The following is a 22,536-nucleotide window of genomic DNA, read 5'->3' as shown; positions in this document are numbered from 1 at the left end:
TTTGGACTCTATTATACAAATGAATCTGTACAAGTGCAGAATTTAGCACACACACATTCATTATGGTAATGACCCATTTTACCTAGGCAGTTGTGTGACTGTTTATATCATGGGAATGTTCGTTGCCTTCTTCTAAGCAATGGACTGTGATCCAACAGATGAGGTTGATAGTTATTAAAAAAAGCTCTGTAACAAATACATGTGTTTATGAAACATTACAAAAACAAAAGTTGCAATGTGATTACCAGTAATGGGGAAGCACTTTATATATGTGTTTAGTAGTATTAGCAGCAGTGGGTTCTTCATACCTACAACTAAGATTCCTTCTGCTGCCACCTACATCATCTTCAAGGTACTAGCTAGGGCAATGAGAGTTTTATAATGGCTCCTTTACCCTATGTCCATTGATCATTTCCTTCCTTCCATAGATAAGTATCCCTCAATAGCAAGAGGTCCTGTAGGTTACAAAGCAGGACATTGCCACACCACAGGAAACAGGTCCTTGTCCAGTTCTTTTAGCAACAAGGAAGCTGACTGCATTTAATTAGAGATGAAAGAACTGATTTGGCTGGGCACATGGTAGCCATGAAGGAGATTAATTAAATTAATGTTTTTATTATATTCATGTCGTTATTCTGTACTAGAGTGTGTAATGAATGTTTTATATATAAACAATTAATCCAACTCCCTATAGTTTGTGTCTAAGGGGCAAGGGGAAGTGTTAGAGAAGAGGTAGATAATATTTCTATTAAGTATATTGAGTACATACAGAAGGAATATACAAACCAAGCAAAATCATAATCTGTTCTTTAATCCAGTTAATCTGAAGGTCATATAGCACTGTCTATGGTTGGGTCATAATATTTCAATTGAGCACCATGGTTTGTTATATCAAATATCAGACCAAGCTACCAAAGACCACATAAGAAGAAAGAAAGGAGTCAGCTAAAAAAGAACATTTTCCCATAGATTCTATTCAGGTATCATCATATTATGAATATAATGAGTTATAAACCATCACTACAGTTTTATCCTCAGAGGAGGCGCAAAAGAACACTTCCTCTTAATTTTATTAAATAAGCCCTAGTGTCTTTTTTTCTTTTTAAACCCTCTCTGTTGTGTAACCTCGTTGATCCTTTAGATGGAATCTAACTTGAATTGTAACAACACATGTTGATTAACTGTCAATCATTTACCTAATAAAAATACAGTAAAATGTTGATTAATAAGTATGATCTTTTGGCATACTCACTGTTGGGTTACTTGAAGGATTCATTTTAATTACATCAAGATTCTAACTTTAAAAATCTATGACTCTATAACTGGGAGATTTTCAAAGGTACTGAAATTCTATTAGTAATCAATGGGTATTGAGTGTTAACTCCAATTTGTGCTTGTGAAAATCCTCCTGTAAAAATATGTTATTTATGAAACTTTTTCTGACAATTTTTTTAAATATAAAAAAATTTAAATTCTTACTTCCTTATTCGTGGCTAGAGAAAAGATGGGTATATCTCAGGGTACTTGGAGAAAGAACATCTGCTTAATCCCCCGAGTATTATCTGCTGACTCAGCAAGAATTTTCATTCATGCCAGCTACAGATGCAGCTACTCCTCTGTCCTCACAGTCAAATTAAATGAAAGGAACCAAAAATGAGGGCTGATGCATTAGCAGGCGGGCTGTACATGACACAAAAATATACTAGCATTAGAAAGGATGGTCTAGGGCCATGAGAGTTCCTGCAGTGAAGACATATAAAGAAAAATACACAGTCAGTCTAATATACCCTTTTTAGCAGCATATAAGACTTTCTTGAAAAAAGCCTAATGGTGGCACTGCCATTACTTTAGTTTCTGTTTTCGGCATAAAATTTGAGATAAATTTTTTCCTAAATGAAATGCAGCTAGGCAATACATAGAAAGGAAATTGAAAAGATTAATATACATTTTAATATGTTGTAGACTTGCACATAAGTAGTATTTTGCCTGCATTTCTTTATTTTAGGAAATGAATAACAGAGTATTTTGTTTTTACCATGTAAAAAATTACAAGAAAGCTGCCCCCCCCACCCCACCCCCCCCAAAAAAAAAAAAAAAGTGGGGGAAGAGGGGTTGGGGAAAGGCAGGTTAACTTTTAAGTTTCCTTTACCTCCCTAAATATGAACTATGAGAACTATAAACTCCCCTGAAAACTGTATTATTTTTCAGACATCTTTAAAGTATACAAATGAAGATAGTGTGCTACCTGCAAGTCTTCATCTCGCAGGCCATCACAAGCCTCAGCTTCCTCCCCCAGAAAAAAACAAAAACATATTACTCACACCAGACCTAATAGACTGTGATTTGTGCTCTTGACTTCAGCATTGTGGAGCTGAGATAAAACTTTCTGGTTTTGATCCCTAGGTTAAAGCAGAAACGACTCAAATCTTGCAGCTGACAAAAAGCCTGCTCCAACAACATACAACACTGTTGCTTTAACATGTTGTTTTCCTGAGCTGGACCAGCCAGATATTTCTCTATATTCCACATATTGATTAACATGGGATAATCATGATTTTTAATAAAGTTTTTAATTAAAGTGTTTTTTCTGTTCACTAAATTTTCTCAGAATAAAAAGTTATTTGCAAAAAAACACCCCAAAAATCAAAATAGCACCTGTTTCCGGTAGCCCTTCATGCAGGACCCCCCTGAAGAAATACTATAAAATGCCATCACTAATAAACTACTGTTAGGGATGCCATCTTGTGGTAGAGAGCTATAAATAAGGATTCTGGCATATCAAAAGCAAATTTTCACTTGGAAAACACCATTTATGCAGAAGTCATCTTATATTACCATTGAATCCTGTTTATTATCACTTTACAGGTCATTTACGGAAGAAAAATTCTTATGAACATGGTTTCCTAATACCTAATTTTTTATGTCAAAAAAAGAAAAGGACACAAGAATGGTGAAAATATTGCCCTCCTCTTGGGGGATTGGGTCCCAAATATTAAAGGACTATTTATTTTTCAGCTGTATGACTAGGACTGCTCTGCAGTGCTGATATCTTCTAGTGGTTTAATCAGTATAGAGTCTTGCTGGAAGCATTGACTGTTCAAAGCCACACATTCTGTTTTGTCAGGTGTGCTTTTCTGATGATGTGACATACTAAATCCCAGCTCTGCAAGACGAGGCCCTCATTACTGAAACAGTTAAATTCTTATACCCACTATATGAAAGTGGGGAAGGAACAAATATGATAAAGGCAGCCAATAGAGTGTAGGAAGGTTTATGAAGAGAAGCATTTGAGGGGAAAAAGCTGGAGAAGAAAAGTGACAGTTGAACTGACCTTATCTCCAGAGTGCCAAGCTGCCCTTCAGCAGCAGTTTGTGGCCCAATCAGGCACACCTGGATGAGGAGATAGGCTCTCACAGCTGAGCAGGGTTTGGGGTTTTGTTTTGGTTTTTTTAAATAATCTACACTTCCTGCCTCCTGCCAAGGGCAGCAGAGCTGCTGCTGTCTCTGGCCCTACTAGATACCTCCCTTTTGGACAGCTCTGACCATCTCATTGCCAGGGATGAAGGAAGAGGAGTGGCTGGAAAGGAGGTTGTTTGGATAATGCTGAAGGGCTGTTGAACAATTCTAGGGAGGCTATAAAACTATGGAGTGCGCATGGGGGGGTGGGAGAGAGAAGATAATTTGAAAGCAAGAAACCACAAGAAGTAGGAATACAGCCTCCAAAGGGGAGACTCTCAAGTGAGGAGAATTGAGAAAAATCCAACCCCAGATAAGGAGAGGAAGGGGGGCCCAAAGGACTCTCAATGGGAAGGGGAAGATCCAAAAGGGCACATGGGGCCTGGGGTAGGACCGAGAGACAGCAGTATTGCCAACTCCAAGAGATCAAAAATCATGTCAGACCCTCCCCACCCCCAAAATCATGAGTTTGGCCCCAAACACCTTGTTTTTAAGGCTCTAGTGTGGATTTGTTGTCTGTCTTTTGATCACTGAACTCCCCCTGCCCATCCCCAGTGTATGTGACAACTCCTGCTGCCCACTCTCCCAAATTTGCTGAGTGAGATCATTCTGGTCCCTGCTCTAGGACTTCTCACCCCCACATCTGCCCATTCCCTGCCCAGCAGTTAATTCTGTCCTCACCCCATCAATTCAGCTTCCCTCAGTGTCAACCATCATCACTTCAGTACCCAGCCCCCAAGTTCAGCCCTCCCTCAGTTTACTCACCCAGCCCCCAACCCCTCCCATCTGTTCAGTCCACCCAGCCTCACCACTCTTCCTCCCGGGGTTCTTTTTCCCCTCCAAGACCTGGAGGTGGCCTGCAGTGGGATCCTCTCTTCCCCTTCTGTGCTGGGGGGGTCATTTCCAGGCACTCTTCCTCCCCTTTTCCCATGCCTGGTGCTGCAGACAGATGAGCCATCTTATCCCCATTGCTCACAGGAAGAGAGAGGGAGCACAGTCACCCTGATCTGCTGCTCTCTTTAGCTCCCTCCTCACCCCCATCCTCCTGTGAGAATGGCTTTGGGTTGCTGTGGGGATGGGGAGAAAGCTCTGCCTGCTGCAGCTCTGATTAGTTATTCTGGGCCAGGAAGCAGGCAAATGGGGCAGGCAGCCAATTAAAAGTCTCAAATTAGATATAGGGCTGGTGCTTCTCCTGCCATCCCAAGACTGGGTTCAAGCCCCAGTCAATATTATGTCACCAGTGGAAAAAAATCATAAGATTTGGCAATATTGAGAGAGGATTACAGAAATGGGGAGAGCAGAGGGAAAGGAATCCATGGAGGTTTCAGAAGAAAGAAAGATGCCAGGGGGATGAAAAAAGGACAAGGGAGGAAGAAAGAGAGGGTTGGGGGCAGACTCAGAGAAGCAAGTGTGGAGACCCAGAAGAAAAGAGATTGCAGAACAGAGGTGAGAAGAGAGGACAGAAAGATCAGAGAATGAGGAAAGAAGGGAGGGGAGACCCAAGGGGCACGGTTAGAAAATGGAGCAATAACAGGAGGCACAGTTGTAGAAGATAGGTAAGAGAAGGAGCAACAAGGATGGATGTAGCAAGCAATTAGAAGGTTGAGAGTAGTAAAGTTAATCTGAAGGGAAGAGAAGCAGAGAAATGTAAATGAAGCAAGAGAGAGCTAAATAGACTAGGCAGACAGTAAATTCAAATTCTAAAATTGTTTATAGAAAGTTAGGTACAAACAATACATAATCACAGTTTGATTTTCACTATCACTAAATACTAGGAAATGTGATTCTTTGGGATGAGGATGGTTGTGGAGCCAGAGACAGAAGGCAAAATAGTCAAATCTGGTTGCAAATGGGATGTGGGGAATGGGATCCAGAGTTCTTATGCAGGAGGAAGGGAAGATGCAGCTTTGATTTCAGTTTGGGGTTTGGCGGCATTGGTTTTACAGTGTATTCTGGCATTTTTTATGTTTTTATAGTTTCCATATGCGTCTGCCTGAAGATGGATGAGAATGTGTGGGGAGCTCCATGGTTTTATTGGATTTTGGTGACATTTATTGGTATTGTAAGAGAACTTAAGAGTCCCATGTACAGCTTATTCTAATGCACAATTCCAGTTCAGTGCCAGGAGAGCACTTATTTTGTTGTGGTATAAACTTTTAATGTTAAAATATTTTAAAATCTAGAATGTAGGAAATGCTCCTGGCCTTTCAAAAAAATGTTGGGGAAGACCCCTTGATTCCCCCATCTTATACTTCTCTTCATCTTGCCACAGCCTCCCTATTTGGAGTTGGCTGGCTGTAGGCCTGTGTCTAACAGTCCCTTTTGATGCATTTTCTATTGTAAATGTCAAACAATTTTTCAATATGCCACATGTAGGTTTTATCATAGAAAATGAGTTAAAAGTAACTGTTGGGCCACAAACTGCTGCTAAAAGGGCAGCTAGGCTCCTGGACAATGGGGAAGGAGAGAAGTGGTTTAAATAGTCCAGCAAACCTTAAAGCACATGAGGGAGAAGGGTTAGAAAAAATTAATAATCAATAACTGTATTCAATATAGAAGATAACATTTTCATATCATTTCCCTTCCACATTTCTTGTTCTTCTATTATGAACTATTTTTCAAAATGAAAGGATACAAACCATCACAATATATATTTTATAATGAAATGAGAAACTAATGAGCCATACTGTTTAGGAATAAATCACGTCAGGGAGTGCGTTAGACTATTGGCAATTCTTGATGGTAGAAGGAAAAAGGCTAAACAAAACCAATGGCCTATTAAAAAGCACACCTTGTTCTAGTTTACTGATATATAAACTAGATGGAAACGGGTTTACAGTTTCTCATGTATGGCCAGCCCCCCCTTCTGATATTATTACAAATTTTGTAAATATATAAATTATCAAATTGATCCATGTAGACAGTGGGATTGAATTCATAGATTATAGAAGGGACCACTGTGACCATGTAGTCTGACCTTCTGTACAACACAGACTATAGGATTTTTCCAAATTCCTGTTTGAACTAGAGCAAATCTTCAAGAAAAAATCCAATCTTGATTTTAAAGTTTCCAATGACAGAGACTCCACCTTGATCCAGTGGTTAACTATCCTCACTGTTGAAAATGTGCACCTTGAGTCTGAATTTGTCTAGCTTCAGTTTCAGCCACTGGATCTTGTTATATCGTTGTCTGCTTGATTAAGTCTTCAGTTATCAAATTTCTGTTTTCTATGTAGGTACTTATAGATTGTGACCAAATCCGTGTCTTAACCTTTTCTTTGTTAAGCTAGACAGATTGAGCTCCTTGAGTCCATCACTGTAAGGTGTGTTTTTCCAACCCTTTAATCATTCTTGTGACTCTTCTCTGAACTCTCCCAAACTTACCAACATCCTTCTTGACGTGTGACACCAGAATTACACAGTATTCCAGAGGTAATAAAATCTTCCTATTGCAACTCAATATTCCCCTGTTTATACATCCAAGGATTACATTTGCCCTTTAGGGTATGTCTACACTTAATTAAAAACCCATGGCTGCCCTGTACCAGCTGCATCGGGCTCACTGGTTTAGGCTAAGGGGCTGCTTAATTGCGGTGTAGACATTTGGGCTCAGGCTGCAGCCCAAGCTCTAGGATCCTCATACCTTGCAGAGTCCTAGAGCCCAGGCTCCAGCCTGAGCCGAAACATTGACACCACAATTGAATAGCCCTTTAACCTGAGCCCAGTGAGTCCAAGTCAGCTGGCACGAACTAGACGCGGATTTTTAATTACAGTGTAGAATCAACAAGCATATGGAAAAGGATGATACAGTATACTTGGACTTTCAGAATACTTTTTTAGATTGTTATCAATTTAAGTTGCAGGAAATTATTGCAGGAAGGTCAGACAATTATTTAATGACAGTAGATACTGAGCATTAAAAAGTTAAAGCTTTATAACTATTAATGCTCAAATTATCATCACATTATAATGTTCAAACTGAGAAGTTATATCAAACTAATATATTTTCAAGCACTATTTTCTTATTTTGCCTATCTAATTTGATTACAACTAATGGGGTTATTTTTTCATTGGTTTGTGTGTATATGGTGAAATTTTGTGTACTGACAAAAATCTAATCCTACCTAATTATGTACCACTCCTCCAATCTTTGTGTTTTCTGCAAACTTTGTCAGTAATAACTTTTTGGTTTCTTCCAGGTAGGGTGACCAGATGTCCTGATTTTTCACACTTGCTATCTGGTCACCCTTCTTCCAGGTCATTGATAAATTGTTAAATAGCACAGGGCCAAGAACTGATTCCACAGAACCCCATTAGAAACACAGCCACTTAACGATGATTCCCAATTTACAATGACGTTTTGAGGCTGTCATTTAGCCAGTTTTTAATCCACTTAATGTGTGTGATGTTGATTTTGTATTGATTTTGGGAATACTGGAACTATGCTGGATAACTGATTTTGTGACATGTGGGATACTCTTACAATGAGAAAAATATATTCCCATGAAAAACAGGGGTAATGATCATTATATTGCTGTTTAATCATTTATTTTATTATCCTTTGTTTAATGAACTTCCTATGTAACTCTTATTTAAGTCTTGTTTCCTGTGTTTTATACTTGTAACCAACATCTTGGCCCCCCTCTGGTTCCCACACCTATCACTTTGTGCCACTCTGGCCAAGCAAAACAGCTAGAAAGCTGGCTTCACCTGCTAGCTGGGAAATAATCCCAAAGAGTCAGCTTTGGGCTCTACATCACTTGCCTCCCAGCCCCTGAGAGAAGACACAGAGGAGTAGGCAGGGAAGGAGTGTGTGGCCATAAGCCACCAAGGTCCAACCATTCACAGCTGCTAGAATGGACCCTAAAGACCATAGGTAGCTGGGCCTAAGTTAGAGCAGCTTTTGTGGTCTTATTCATGCAAGAATATCTAGACTAAGCAAGAGGGCAAAACAACAAACTGACAGAACACACAAATATCTATGTGTATCGTGCATGTATTATCATTACTCTTTTGTATGGGAGAGAGACATGGACCTTATACTCTCAACAAGAAAAAAGGCTCAACAACTTTCATATACGTTGTCTTCATCGAAATTTTGGAATCTCCTGGAGGGACAGTCACCAACACTAAGGTGCTCAAGCAGGCCAGTAGCATTCAGCATGCAAACATTTCTTAAACAGAGACACGGCCGCTGGCTTGGGTATGTGTGCCAAATGAATAATGGCCGCATCCCAAAGAACATCCTTTGCAGCAAAATGGCATCTGGGAAAAGATCTAAAGGGCACCCAAAATTGCATTTCAAGAATGTGTGCAAGCAAGACCTCAAAGAAATGGACATGGATATGGATAACTGGGAAGATCGCTCTCAGAACCGCAGCCTTTGGAAACGAGCTCAGTAAAGGTCTCCAAAGCTACAAGAGAAAGCAGGCCAGCTTAGCAGAGGAGAAAAGAGCTTGCATAAGGCAGAGCCCAATGTGACAAATGTGGCAGAGATTGTCTCTCTCAAGTGGGTCTCGTCAGCCACAGGCTCCATGGCTGCCATAAAACCAACTCAGTAAACTTTCTATCTCTCAGGGGTGCATACCCATGGTCTCTCAAGATTGAGAGATGTGAAAGAATTGATGCAAGGGACAAAACCAGGCCCAGAATCTGGTGACCACAAAGGAAGCAAAATAGAAAAGGCTAAGAGGGTAGCATTCGAGTAATGAAAGTTAATAAAACAAAAATGTTTGGGTGAGAAAAACCTGTTGCACAGTTTCTGGGGTTTCAATCCTGACCACAACCTTAGGTGCTACTATAAGACAAATAATAAATAACATTTTTCTGTAAAGTGCTTGCACACTTTTGACCAATATGAAGAAAAAGAGTAAAATGTAATTCTTTGTTTTTGGCTGAGGCTGCTAACACGTGCTAAAGTTGGTGGCTTTTGTGATGAGTATATCTGTCTACCAGGAACCAAACTGAGACCAGCAATTCATTTCACATGGCCCATTCAACAACTGTCATAGTGCAATGATTTCTGGTCACTACTGACCTGGGCCACTTTCAGACTGGTGACCTTGAAATATAATATTCCATATCACCTGAATCATTCATTTCCCATAAGACTGTTTAAAAGCAACCAGTTTCCCTACACAGGTAGTGAACAGATGGGTGAGGAGGTTAGGTGGACATGGATTTGCTCATTATTTTCACATAGATTGTGAACTCCTCAAAGAAGAGACCATTTGTATCTATATAGCAGTATATAAACCTGTCGTGCAATATAAATATGTTTAGATACATTCTGTATCCTGCTAATGATTCTTTATATTATTCCCACAATACGGTGAGAGATTTCCTTTACTTCACTGAGACTGACATGCATTACTAGATCATTTAGTATATATCCAATATTAAATAAGTCTGGGTAGACTGCTTATGTAGGGTATATTTTTCAATTTATTTTATTACTATGAGACGGTTATTCTGAAACCCCAGTTTACTTAGTATATTTCATTTAGTTTTACAGCTTATTGATGAAGGCTTCACAAGCAAAACATAGCTGGGACTAAATTATAAACTGCATTTTATGATTACGCTCGCATGGGCTAAACTTTAGGTACAGTTTGGAACTATACTTGCATGTATGACAGTGGAAAAATGGGTGTGGCAGGAAAATTTAAAATACTTGATTTCCTGGTATTTGTTGGGGAAAATATATAGTGAATAGGAAGGACTATGCTGACACTACAGGAAGAGTAGAGAACACAATGTAGTGTGGCTGAATAATTCTAACATTTATGCTCTTGATGTCCCTGAACAATGCAGAGCTGACATTTTTTGGAAAATTGATGAGTGTTCTATTTAGAGACAATTCTACTAAAATTCCACAATTTGTGTGTATGTATATATATATATATATATATGAAAACATCATGAGATAAGAAAACATCTGTATTTTTATTACTAGAGACATTTGAATGAAACCAAGACTGCCCCTTCAAAATTCATCTGCTTCTGCTGTTCATTCTTATATTTGAATCTGGTATCAGAAACAGAATTATGACTGAAGGTGAGTTATGAGCAGCTGGCCAGTTCCTAAGCAACAAAGATCATGTTTGTATGCAAATATCTATAGGTTAAAAAATAATATAAATACAGACATTACATAAGCAGAACTCTTACAATATTTGTCCTTTAAAATTCTTGTAGGCTGGTGGTACGGTCCAGTAAAGGTGTTGCAACCTTTCCTCGGGCCCAGGCTCTGAGGAAGGCCACAGAGTCTTGCTACAAAGCTCCATGACACACCAGTGGGTCAGCAGAGGCTTATCTACACTCAGAAGTTGTAACAGTTTAACTAAAGATGTGATGCTAAACCAGTTTTAGGGAAACCAATGTAGCTTTACATGGGGATGCTCTTGCACTGGTGTAATCCTGACTTACATTGAATTAACTTCCAACATCAAAACTTTATTTAAACCAGTGCAACTTGTGTGCAGCCCAGGCCTAAACAGTATTCATATTGTCTGCACATCACAATGTTGATGTTATGTTTTCCTGCAAATACTATAAACATATCATTTTCCCTATGACAGTGAAAACAAAATGATTGTATAGCATTAATAGAGCAACACAGTACTTGTAACACTAAATAGGTTTTGATATACCTTGTTTGAAATTAAAGTAACTGTTTTTTTAAAAAACAATTAAGTGAATTTAGTACTCATGAAAGGTATTGGACAGCTTGAGAGACTTATTCTCTAATATTTATCTATTGCCAGAATAGGTATAACACAGACAATAGCAGTGGAAAACTCCCCACTTCATGTGTTTCTCTACCTTAGCCTTGGAATTCCAAGTCTGAGGCTGTATCTTCACTAGAAATGCTGCAGCTGTGCCAGTGTATCGCTTCAGTGTAGACACTCACTACAGCAATGGGAGGGTTTCTCCCCTCATTATAATTAATCCACCACCCCAAGAGGCAGTAGCTAGATTGAAAGAATTCTTCATGTCCCTGAGTCAGTGTAACTTTTTATTGTAGGCATGGTCTAAGCATGAGAGAACTAAATGTTCAGTTTCCAAATCCATTCAGTTCTTGGCCTCTCCCAGATAATAGTGTCAACTATGATGTGTTCATATCATAGGAAGAGTCACCTAGGAACCTGACAATTTTTTTCTCAATAATCAACCAAATTTGAGCTATTTCTGTGAACTTTGAAATACTGGTAGTTAGCCAACACAGTACCACACTAAATCCTTCTGTATGTTGTACATAAAATATTTCTCTTATCAGTATAGCTCAGCTGTTGTCTTATTCCCACTATAAATCAACTACACCACTACTACACAGGCCATGGACTTTTAGCCTTATCTGTTTAGAATCTATTTTCCTTTGCTATATATTGTTCATTAAATCAAGTTTCTATTCTTAGATACCTCAAACCATAATGTAACAGTGTGTAAGTTTTAGTACTCATGAAAGAGAGGGAAAATTACAATGGTTTGAGACCAGTGTAGCCAGGCACTGTGCAATTTCCAGAGTTTCGGTGCTATGACGCAGTGCATCCTAGCCTGAAACATCCCTATTAGCTCATTGCAGTACAAATTTTGTAATAAGCACATATGGTGAGACCATCACGTTTATTGTTACTTGGGACCAAAGGGAGAATTCAAACTCAGAGCTCCAGAAGTGCCAACATGATGCACCATCAACCCTTCTTTTCAGTAATAAACTTATGCTATTTTTTTCTAAGAAGCAATGATGTGCTGCATTAAATTCCAGCATTTAGTATTTCATTACTTAAGTCTTCCCATGTTGTTTCTGAAGATAAGAATACAAAATGTGATTCTAGCATTGCTGTAGCAAGAAAAAACTATGATAGAGCTAAAAACAACTGAGAAAATAACCAGAGCTGTCCTGAAAAGCGATTAGAGAACAGCAAAGGCAAGGAAAATAAAACTACTACAAATTACACATGCATGCATATCTTTGTAATTGGATATGCCTTTAATAACTACTAGAAGCTATTATTTGTCATATTTATGATACAACATATACAAACCATTCTTGTATCACTCAGTTTATATTGTCACCAATCACATTATACCATACAGTAGTCTCTTAAACTTTACACCTTTGATTGCCAACTACAATCTACAATTAGTAGATATAAGGTAATCTGATCTAAAATAGTTTAGCATTATTAACATCCAGGTCTATTATTTTTTATGCAAAAAACTTATTAACCAACTAGTCATTAGCTGATACAGAAAAGGGTCACTTGATCATGTGACCTAAAACAGATTTGCCTTAGCAAGGGATAAATCGGATGCTACTGCACCGTCAGAAGCATTTAATTATTTTGAAAATCTGCCTTGATCTTCTGCTAATTTTCTATGGCTTCTTGGTTAAATAAAAAATCACTCAAAAATCAAGGGGCGAAAATTAAGAATGAAATGAAAATAAAAGTAATTTGGAATACACCAGAAGCCTAAGGGGTGCCTATCACAAACATAAAATTTAATACAAAGGATGGGAATTGAACAATTGAATATTTTCATTTACACTTATCCAAGAAGGCTTCTCATATTACTATAGTCTATTGTTGGATAAGATGGTACAATAAACTAGTGAGCTCAAATAGAAAAGCCTCAGCAGAGGCTAATGGAAGTTGCAAGCACATTCAGGGAAAAATATGTTTTAAAAGGTCATAATAAAACATATGGACTGGAAACTTTTATTTTAAAAATAAAATACTGTCCCTTATGGCAAGAAAAAATCTTTGACAGTGAACAAGAATACATGATTATATATAAAATTTCAGCTAGTCAATACAAAACCCATATACAGAGAGAGCATATTAAAATATTGTAGGATTGCATAGCTAATAGGATATAGGTAATTTCACTTCAAGGATTCCAGTTTAAACATATCTCAGCTGAGTAGAAGATGAAAGCTGTTCCCACATCTGAAGGCTTTTCAGTGCCCTATCTGAAATTAGTTTAATGTTTAGCTAAATTCCCAGTGGACAAGTGTTTACAGTACATACCACATACACAACACATCAACTGTAGCATTTGTTAGCAGTTTCAGATAGATCAGAGACTGGATTACCCTTTCACCTTAGAAGTGCTCCATTCCAGGTCAGGGTTGGGGCACACTGGCAGGGCTGAGAAAACGTGCACTACTGCTGTCCATTACATACTTTTTCTGTAAAAGAGCATCTCTGTCTCTTGGGCTATCAAGAACCATTCACCAGCATTAGAATTCTCACATGCATGAAAATTTTTTAAAAATCAGCGATAAAATGTTTTAACTGAACATGAAAATGAGGTAGTATACTCAGAATATAAACTTGTCACAAACCTTGTATACTATGCATTTATTAAAATATGACTTCTTGGTGAAGAAAATATTTAAATTGGCATAGTAAACACCAAGTGACTTGACTTAGAAAACTTTCATAAACTGATTTTGTATTACGTTTTCTATATGTGCCATCATGACATTCACATCAGCAGCACAGATCTGATGTTTCTGCTTCTCATTCTTTTTCAATGTCTCTAACAGGCCCCTATGGACTGGAGGCAAAGGGCTATAAGAACTTAGTAAGTGCAGCTGACTTAATGGATTCTGTTTTATTTCTGCAATTCTCAATGCCCGCAAGATAGCAGGTGCAAACTTGGAATAATGAGCTGTAGATGAAATGATAACTGGGCATGTTCTATCCTGTAATCGATCTGCAACTACTTTAGCAACAGCTGTATGTGTGTCCAAAATATACCCTGTAGTACTGTATACAGAGTGGATAGCAGCTAGACAGTCCTTCTCAGAGCACCACCCAGCCACCAAGTCCTGCTGAAGCTTCTCAAGTAGATCTTTCTGCAATTGAAAATGACACTGCTTTTCCAGCTCACTAAACAATTGTGTCACCAGCTGTCCATCACCACGAGTAATCAGGTGCAAATGTCGTTCAAGGTTGGAAGACTTCAAAATATCTATTGCTGGTGATGAAGTTTGCATTAATCTTCTTCCTCTTAAATCATAAAGACCTGTTCTTATAAAATCAGTCAAAACATTATTTTCATTGGAAGCACAAATACATTTTCTGATAGGGATTCCCATCTTTTTTGCATACAGTGCTGCTAATATGTTGCCAAAGTTTCCTGTAGGAATACACACATCTATTGGGCTTCCAAAAGGAACAATATCTTGATGAACAAGGTCAAGGTAAGCAGAAGCATGATAAATCACTTGGGGAAGTAGTCGAGCCCAGTTTATAGAATTTGCTGCACATAAGGCTGTTCCATATTCTACAGTAAGAAAGCCAGAATAATCAGAGTTGGTAAATATTTGTTTTATAGCTGTCTGGCAAAAATCAAAATCAGATTTGACACCCACTGACCACCCATTTTCTCGTTGGCAGCCAATCATCTGTGATTTTTGAATCTGGCTTACTCCATCCTCAGGAAAGAAGGTGACCACGGCAATTCTTTGCTTTTCAGTATCTCTAAGACGACTAAAACCATCTAGGACAGCACTCCCTGTGTCTCCAGAAGTAGCTACTAGGACCAAATAATTGCATCTTTTGGGAATACAGTATGCAAATATATGTGGCATCAACTGTAATGCCAAATCCTTAAATGAGGCTGTTGGTCCATGAAACAATTCAAGGAGAAACTGGTTGCCTGTCAGATGCCTAAGAGGGGCAATTTTAGAACAAGTAAAGTTTTCTCCATAAGCAATCTCAACAATTTCTCCCAGTTTGGAAGCAGGTATATCAGCAGGATGTATAAATCTTTCCAATATAATCTGAGCTCTTTCAATGTAAGTTGCTTCTACTAAGCTTTGCCATTCTCCAGCAGTGAATGTTGGAAGCCCCTTCCCAGGAACAAAGAGTCCACCATCAGATGCTAGGCCCTCAACAACAGCTTCAGTGAAATATTTACTAGAGCCTTTTTGCTCACATGTTTCAGACCTTATATGTCTGGTTGAAATAAAAGTTTCTGATTCTGAGTCTTGGTATCTCTTAACAGCATCAAGTACTTTATCTGCTACAGCCTCTGCTGTAAGTCCACCTTCACAAAGAACACGGATATCATACCATTTTTTATAAAACTGCTTCCTAAACTGAAGTATGTCTCTCATAGAAATTCCAGAACCCTGCCCCACAATTCGATCCACTTTAATTAATTCCAGCCTATCTATTAGGTCTCTTGTGGGTACATCCAGGTACACAACAATCCCATTTTTTTTCACATGCTGCATGCTGGCAGCATGCATTGGATTGGACCCAGAAAGGGAAATTACATTTCCAGATGCTGAAAACTTTAACAGGGCTTTTCCTTCCTCTTCTATAAATTGCTGACTACCAACATCCTGCAATTTTTCTGAAACACTCATATTCCAAGTTGTTTCAAGGACATCATCATCCACATCTATGACACGACAGCCTAGTTTGTGACCTACCATTCTCCCAACTGTTGTTTTCCCAGCTCCAGGAGGTCCCATCAGGACAATATTCTTGTCTCCCAAAAGAGAGAGAGTTGAGAGCCATGACTTCCATAGTTGTGCACATGCAAGAGTTCTTGGAAAAATCAACTTTAGATGTACACTAGGGCCAGTGTTCCGGGTTATTAATTTTAGATACTGATACCGAACACGAAACATCTTCTTTTCACTGCTCTTTCAAGCCCACTTGACAAGTGATTTAAATGCTTTAAAGAGAAAAAAAAGTAATTAGTAATTCACAGAAACATACTTTTAAAACCCTGGAGATGTGAAATTAAAAAAAGAACAATCCCTTAGAATACAAAGCTAATTATGACAGTGTCTCATAATGCCCAAGGGGTAAATATTTTTCAGCAAAGCAATACATTCTGACCTGTAACACAGTGCCATTTCACTTTTAGTGGCAAATATTTTAGCAATGCAAGATTTTAGTAAACACTTTTCCCACATACTAGCTCTTCATACAAAATCTAGTTTCATTTTAAAAAAAATGTTGAAATGTTGCAGGATTTCTACAGATATTAACAGAAACTCAAAACCCAATTTCTCAGATCTGGTGTTTTCTTGGTGTCTTCCCAAAAGGAAGGGGATCTGTATTACACAATGTGGAGGAACGAGTCAGTCTCTTTCTGTGTGCTCTATCCTCTGTCAGTGGGCTCAGCTAAGGATTGTTAGCTGAACTACTCAGAACCAGCTGCAAAACACAAGGTGTTGGATGGACACTCAAAACTAACTTTTGACATTTGATGTACTCAGGATAAATAAGAATTGTTGGCTCTTAGAGAAGTCCTCAAAACCTAATGCTATAATACAGAACTATATACTAACACAAATGTTTATTAGCTACTTGCTGCTTGTTAGTATGTAGATTTTCAACAATTACTGATTTTGTTTCCGTAACAGCACAGATTTATTTTTAAACACACACACATACCCTTACGAACAATGAAGATTGACTACATTTTTATCTTTTCAAACTTAAAGTGTTTGTTATAAAACTCTGCCCTACATCTAGATGTTTTCGGCTTTGTTTTGTTTTTTTAAGATGACAAAGTAGGAATGCTACACAACCCACTTAATCTCCTATGAAACTCATTACTACAGCAATTCTAGCTCTAGCTCATCCAATTCCCTTCTGGGTAGACATGATACCGAACAAATGGTGGAATCATATTTGTTTTTATATTTGATGTAGATTGAACAGAATTAAAGAAAGAAAATAGAGTGAAGTGGATCTCACAGAAGTGACTTTTACTCTCAGAATAACCCTGGGGTGAAAGAGCACTCAAATACTGATAAATCAACACAGTTCCCAATAACAGTGTCCTATTTTGCTTGTTTTGGGAAATCAGTGCCAGTGTCAACATAAATTGCAGAGCAGGAATTGTGTGTGATGTTTAGGGGTAATCAAAATCTGCACATAAGAGGAAATGATCAGCACAAAACTGCACAAAGGAAGCCCTACTGAGCCTCTTTCCATTTTATGCATGAAAAAAATCTGCCACTCTTCTACTGTTATTTGCTAATTGTTAATAACTAAACAAAAAATTATTATTTAAAATAAACGGGGTTGTCAATTTCTTTGGGAAACTAATCTATAATGAATCTGAAAAATAATCACTTACATATTGCTGGTTACTAATGACTTTTTAAGGTCATTCCGGCCATGCAAGACTGTGGCCATACTGGGTATTTACAATTGCTATGATATCATTGACCATGTTTGGGATAGCAATATTAGACCTGCCAAGAACATTAAAAAAACAAAACAAACAAACAAACAAAAAAACCCCTACAAAATAACCAATGTTTATTTTCCAGGCCAAAAATGTAATTAACTTAACAGGATAACATTTTTAAAAATTATCCATAACCTGTACACAGTTACAGAAAGTCATGAAAACAAAATGTCTTTAAATCTACATAAAACAAAAATAGCAATAGTTTAAAAAATTCACTTTTAGTTGCTAAAAATACACTGTGCTGGCACAGAATAGATAGGTTCAGCTGTGATTTTTTAAGACGTTTTTGCACAGATTTCTTGACTCAAAAGCAAAATTGGACCCACTTGTTCCTAGTAATCAGATGTTAAGGATTCAGTCTGGGTGCTAGTTTTCTGCCTACTTGCTTAATGACATTATATTTAAACACTTCATTAATTTTCAGACTACTAATTTTTGTCCCTTTGGGGACAAAATGCCAGGATGCCAGGAAATTTCTGATGAAAAAGATACTTTACTATTTCCCTATATTGTTAGTTAGTAATAGGAGATATACTAATGAATTCTAGTTCTGAACAAAGGCTTCATGAAGGCAGTTAAGAGTGGAATAACAAATGATAAAATCAGGAAGTAAACACACTAAAATGTTGTAGGTGAAAAGAAAAAGTCTAACATTTGAAACTCCAGAAATTCAAGAAGAGTTCACATAAACAAGTTTATTTCTGGTCTTGTAACATATCATAAATTGTGCATCAGCCATTTTGTGGCTATAATAAGTATTACAACCACTTTTCACATTTTTAAATAATTAACCATTAAAAAAGCAATACATTGCATGCACACAACTCCCCGTTGTCCTTTACATACAACAGGCAAAGTTGCATAGCATACACTGCCTGTTTTACAGAATAAGATACTCTGATCTATGCCTAGTATTTGTAGATGGGATGAGATCACAGTAGGTATCTGTTATAGGCAGACGACAACATTACAGACCTACACAGAGAAATAAAATTAAGTGTAGGAAGTTGTTTGTTTTTTTTTAAATCCATAATTCTATACAAAGATGTACAGATGGAAGAGTTTTAAATGCATTACAGAAAGCTGCTTTGGCTTTGTGGCACATAGTGAAATAGTAGATAGTAACTGTTTGGAGATTCACTGTTGTGGATTAGATGCAAAAATGTGATCTTTCAGTTACAGTAGCGTGGAAAACAGACAACACAGAAAGCCACAAGAATGAGGAGCTTGCAGAATTTATTAACTCTGCAGAGTCAAAGAGGTTCTTTGTACTACTAGGTGTTTCTATCTTGCAGAGTTTATAAGCTTCACGTGAATTTGCATTCTGATGCCATTCACTGGCCCTGATGGAGCTAGCTGATCTTATGTACTCACCCAAAGTATACACCAATGTTTTAAACTCAACTGGCTTCCAGAGGAAGTCCTTAGAGGTTAAATAAAATTTAGTGTGTCACACAAAAATTAATCATGCACATTTTTCAAAAACACACAAGCCACTGGTCCTCAATAAGAACAAATGAATAAACCACCCAATTTAAAGTTCCTAAACACCAAGTCTGGATGTTTGCTTTGGAGTTAATTATTTTTAAAAAAAAGGTTAAAGGATTGACTTCATTATAGTCTGAAAGAACCTACAGGGAAACAGATATTTGATAATAGTCTCTTCAATCTAGAAAGGTATAACACAATCCAATGATTTAGAAGTGGAAGCTAGACAAATTCAGACTGGAAATAAGACATAACTTTTTAACAGTGATGGCAATTAACTATTGGAACAATTTACCAAGGATCATGGGGCATTTTAAAATCAAGATTAGATGTTTTTCTAAAAGATATGTTCTAGGAATTATTTTGAGAAAGCTCTATGGCCTGTGTTATACAGGAGGTCAGACTAGATTATCATACTGGTCCTTTCTGGCCTTGGAATCTACAAATCTATTTATTGTTTTTCCTCATTTTTTGAGTTTATAACTTGAAATACCTGGTACCTGATTTGCAGAAGTGTTGAATGCACAACTGCAACTGAATTCAATGGGTGTTCTGCTCTGAACAAAGTGCTATAGAATGCTAAATATTCTGAAAAATCAGGCTCAAGATATCTCAAAGTGGGCACTCAAAGTTGGCAGACATTTCTGACCTTAATCTCTCTATGCTTCAGTTCCTCATGTATAAAATGGACATAATATCACCATCTTACCTAACCATGGTGTGGTTAAGATAAATTTACTAATGTTTGAGAAGGACTTAGGCCCAGATCCTCAAAGGTATTTAGGCACCTAACTCCCACTGATTTCAATGAGAGTTAGGCACCTAAATACTTTTGAAGTTCTGGACTTCAGATACTAAGCTGAAGAGCACCAAAACAAAGCCCATGAGGAAATTAAATTAATAAATCTATTCAGAGCAGACTGTGACGGGGGTGTGCAGTATATAAGCCATGGGTCAGACATTGAATGATCAGGATACAACCAAATATTGAATAGCTACCCTGTACATTGAATGAGGCTGGGGTCCTGTGGAAAAAAAAGGGATTATGAAATTAAAGACCATATCACAATGCATACACACAAGAGGGATGAATTAAGGATGCACAGACCACCTTAATTATGGCACTTGCTAGCTTTTGAATATTTGGCATTTCATCCTTAATGTTCTCTTATTGTAATTTTATTGTATGTAATTATATATATATGCAGATTTATGTGATGTTTTACAGTGAGAATGTAGCTCAAAAGCGTGTTATCTCCACTGAAGCAGAAAATGGTTGCCACATAGATACCATGCTACTCTTAGGGTTTTTTTTGTTTTTAAGTATACTACATGAAGGTGCAAACTATGTTTCAAAGGAAGATGAGAGTATTTAGACCTAACCTCTTCAACCAGACCTACCAAAATTTTCTCTACTATTATTGCTATGAAACTGAATTTATAACAAACAATGAGATACTGAGCACTTCATTTCAAGCCTGTTATTGTACTTCTAAGATATTTAAGGTGATCAGCCTTTGGCATTCTCTCTGATTAACATCACTCAAGATCTAATATATCACTTTTAGGATGGGGCAACCAGAACTGCACACAGTATTCAAGATGTGGGTGTATTACGGATTTATATAATGGCATTATGATATTTTCTATCCCCGTCCTAATAGTTCCTAACACATTGTTAGCCTTTTTGACTGTTGCTGTGCATTGAGCAGAAGTTTTCAGTGAACTATCCATGGAGACTCCAAGATCTCTTTCTTGGGTGTTAACAGCTAACTTAGAACCCATCATTTTATATGTACAGCTGGGATTATTTTTTCCAATGTGTATTACTTTTCACTTATCAACACTGAATTTCAACTGCCATTTTGTTGCCCAGTCACCCAGATAAATGAGATCCTCCTAAAACTCCTTGCATTCTGCTTTGGACTTAACTATTTTGAATAATTTTGTATCATTTCCAAAGTTTACCACTTCACTGTTCATCTCCTTTTCCAGATCATTAATGAACATGCTGAAAAGCAGAGGTCCTAGTATAGATCCTTGGGGGGGTCTCCGCTGTTCATCCATCTCCACTGTGAACACTGACCATTTATTCCTATCTTTCAACAAGTTACTGATCCACGAGAGGACACTCCTCTTGTCCCATGGTTACTTAATTTCCTTAACAGCCATTAATGAAGGACCTTACCAAAGGCTTTCTGAAAATCCAAACACACTATATTAATGGGATCACCCTTGTCCACATGCTTGTTGACTCCCTCAAAGAATTCTAATAGACTGGTGAGGCACAACTTCTCGTTACAAAAGCTACATAAACATAAGCATTATAAGCATCCAGAAATTCAGTGTTGTTTTAATGTTAAATGAAAAATACAATCTCAAAAAAAAGGTTGCCAACCTAAAAGGACTGAGAAACACTGAGCTAAAGAGATAGTGTTGTATGTCAAAAGTGTTTACAATGAGTGCAAACTGCAAGTTCACAATCAAGGATGTCCTGGTGACATTCTTTGGTTCACATGCTAAAAATGAACCAACAGAAGAAAAACAACAGTAAAAAAACCCCAAAATTTAAACTATGAGCTATTACTGGGTGTGTGGTGAAAGAGAATGCCACTCTAAATAAACTGGCTCATAGATTATGCCCTATAGCCATCATTCAGGGAAAGGACTTCCCATAGGGGATGTGCCTGAATGGTCAGGAAGGGCCCTCACCCTTCTATGAGGATGCCCAGCCAAGGCTACCCATTCACTGCAACGCACCCTTCATTACAGGAAAAGAGGGGGGATGCTGCACCCACACTACTACGGGGCCACCTCAAGGGGATAAGCTTCTCCCCTGCAATGGTGATCCCCCCATGGGGCTAGAGAATACGGCTGCCCCCTCCATGCGATGGGGACCACCCCCACGGGGTGTGTGGCTGTGGAGGAATACGGCTTAACGGCCGGCGCACGCTGCAATGGGACCCCTCAGGGGGGCGGGGCGGAGGCATACAGCTACCTCATCACTGCAACGCCCCTCGTGGCCGGGCAGAGAGAGGCCCCTTGTAACGTAGTCAGCGCCGTAAAATGAGTCACTGCGGAAACGTACCCGGCAGGAGGGGCGGGGCCGGGCCGGGCGCGAGGCTCACAAGCCACGCATTAACCGCGCCGCCGGCAACAGCAACTCCCGTCCCGAACGTGAGCGTCTACAGCCTATCCTGCAATGCCAAGCGAGTGCGGGCCGGCCCCCTCGACGTCAGTACCACCAGCCCCGGGCTCCGCATGCGCAGCAATCGAGCCCGTAGCCTCCCAGGCCCAACTCAGGGCAACAGCGCGTGCGCAATTATTTCCCCCACAGTTCAGCGCCCTCGTCAA

At 38.4% G+C, this 22,536-nt stretch overlaps 1 protein-coding gene across 2 annotated transcripts; it reads right to left on the bottom strand.

Moving 5' to 3' along the window:
* Window positions 1-12,434: 12,434 nt before the first annotated feature.
* Window positions 12,435-22,426, bottom strand: THNSL1 (threonine synthase like 1). 2 transcript variants are annotated; one of them, XM_067561713.1, is made up of 2 exons: window positions 22,271-22,426; window positions 12,435-16,158 (listed from the first exon to the last, which is right to left on the bottom strand). In XM_067561713.1, the coding sequence occupies exon 2, from the start codon at window positions 16,109-16,111 to the stop codon at window positions 13,892-13,894; it is 2,220 nt and encodes a 739-aa protein (XP_067417814.1). In that variant the 5' UTR covers window positions 16,112-16,158; window positions 22,271-22,426; the 3' UTR covers window positions 12,435-13,891. The 2 variants fall into 2 exon arrangements, with proteins under 2 accessions (XP_067417814.1, XP_067417815.1); XM_067561714.1 differs by having other exon boundaries at window positions 22,181-22,273.
* Between the last annotated feature and the right edge of the window lie 110 nt (window positions 22,427-22,536).

This window comes from Emydura macquarii, unplaced genomic scaffold (assembly GCF_026122565.2).
Source record: "Emydura macquarii macquarii isolate MOO-44397 ecotype Brisbane River unplaced genomic scaffold, CSIRO-AGI_Emac_v2 contig_2422, whole genome shotgun sequence".
In the NCBI taxonomy this organism is placed as follows: domain Eukaryota; kingdom Metazoa; phylum Chordata; order Testudines; family Chelidae; genus Emydura; species Emydura macquarii.
Note: the sequence above shows the minus strand (reverse complement) of the source record. Positions and strands in the feature narration are given on the sequence as shown.

What these genes read in the sequence shown, in the direction of transcription:
- THNSL1 (XM_067561713.1), bottom strand. Translation starts at nt 16,111, where the DNA reads ATGTTTCGTGTTCGGTATCAGTATCTAAAATTAATAACCCGGAACACT.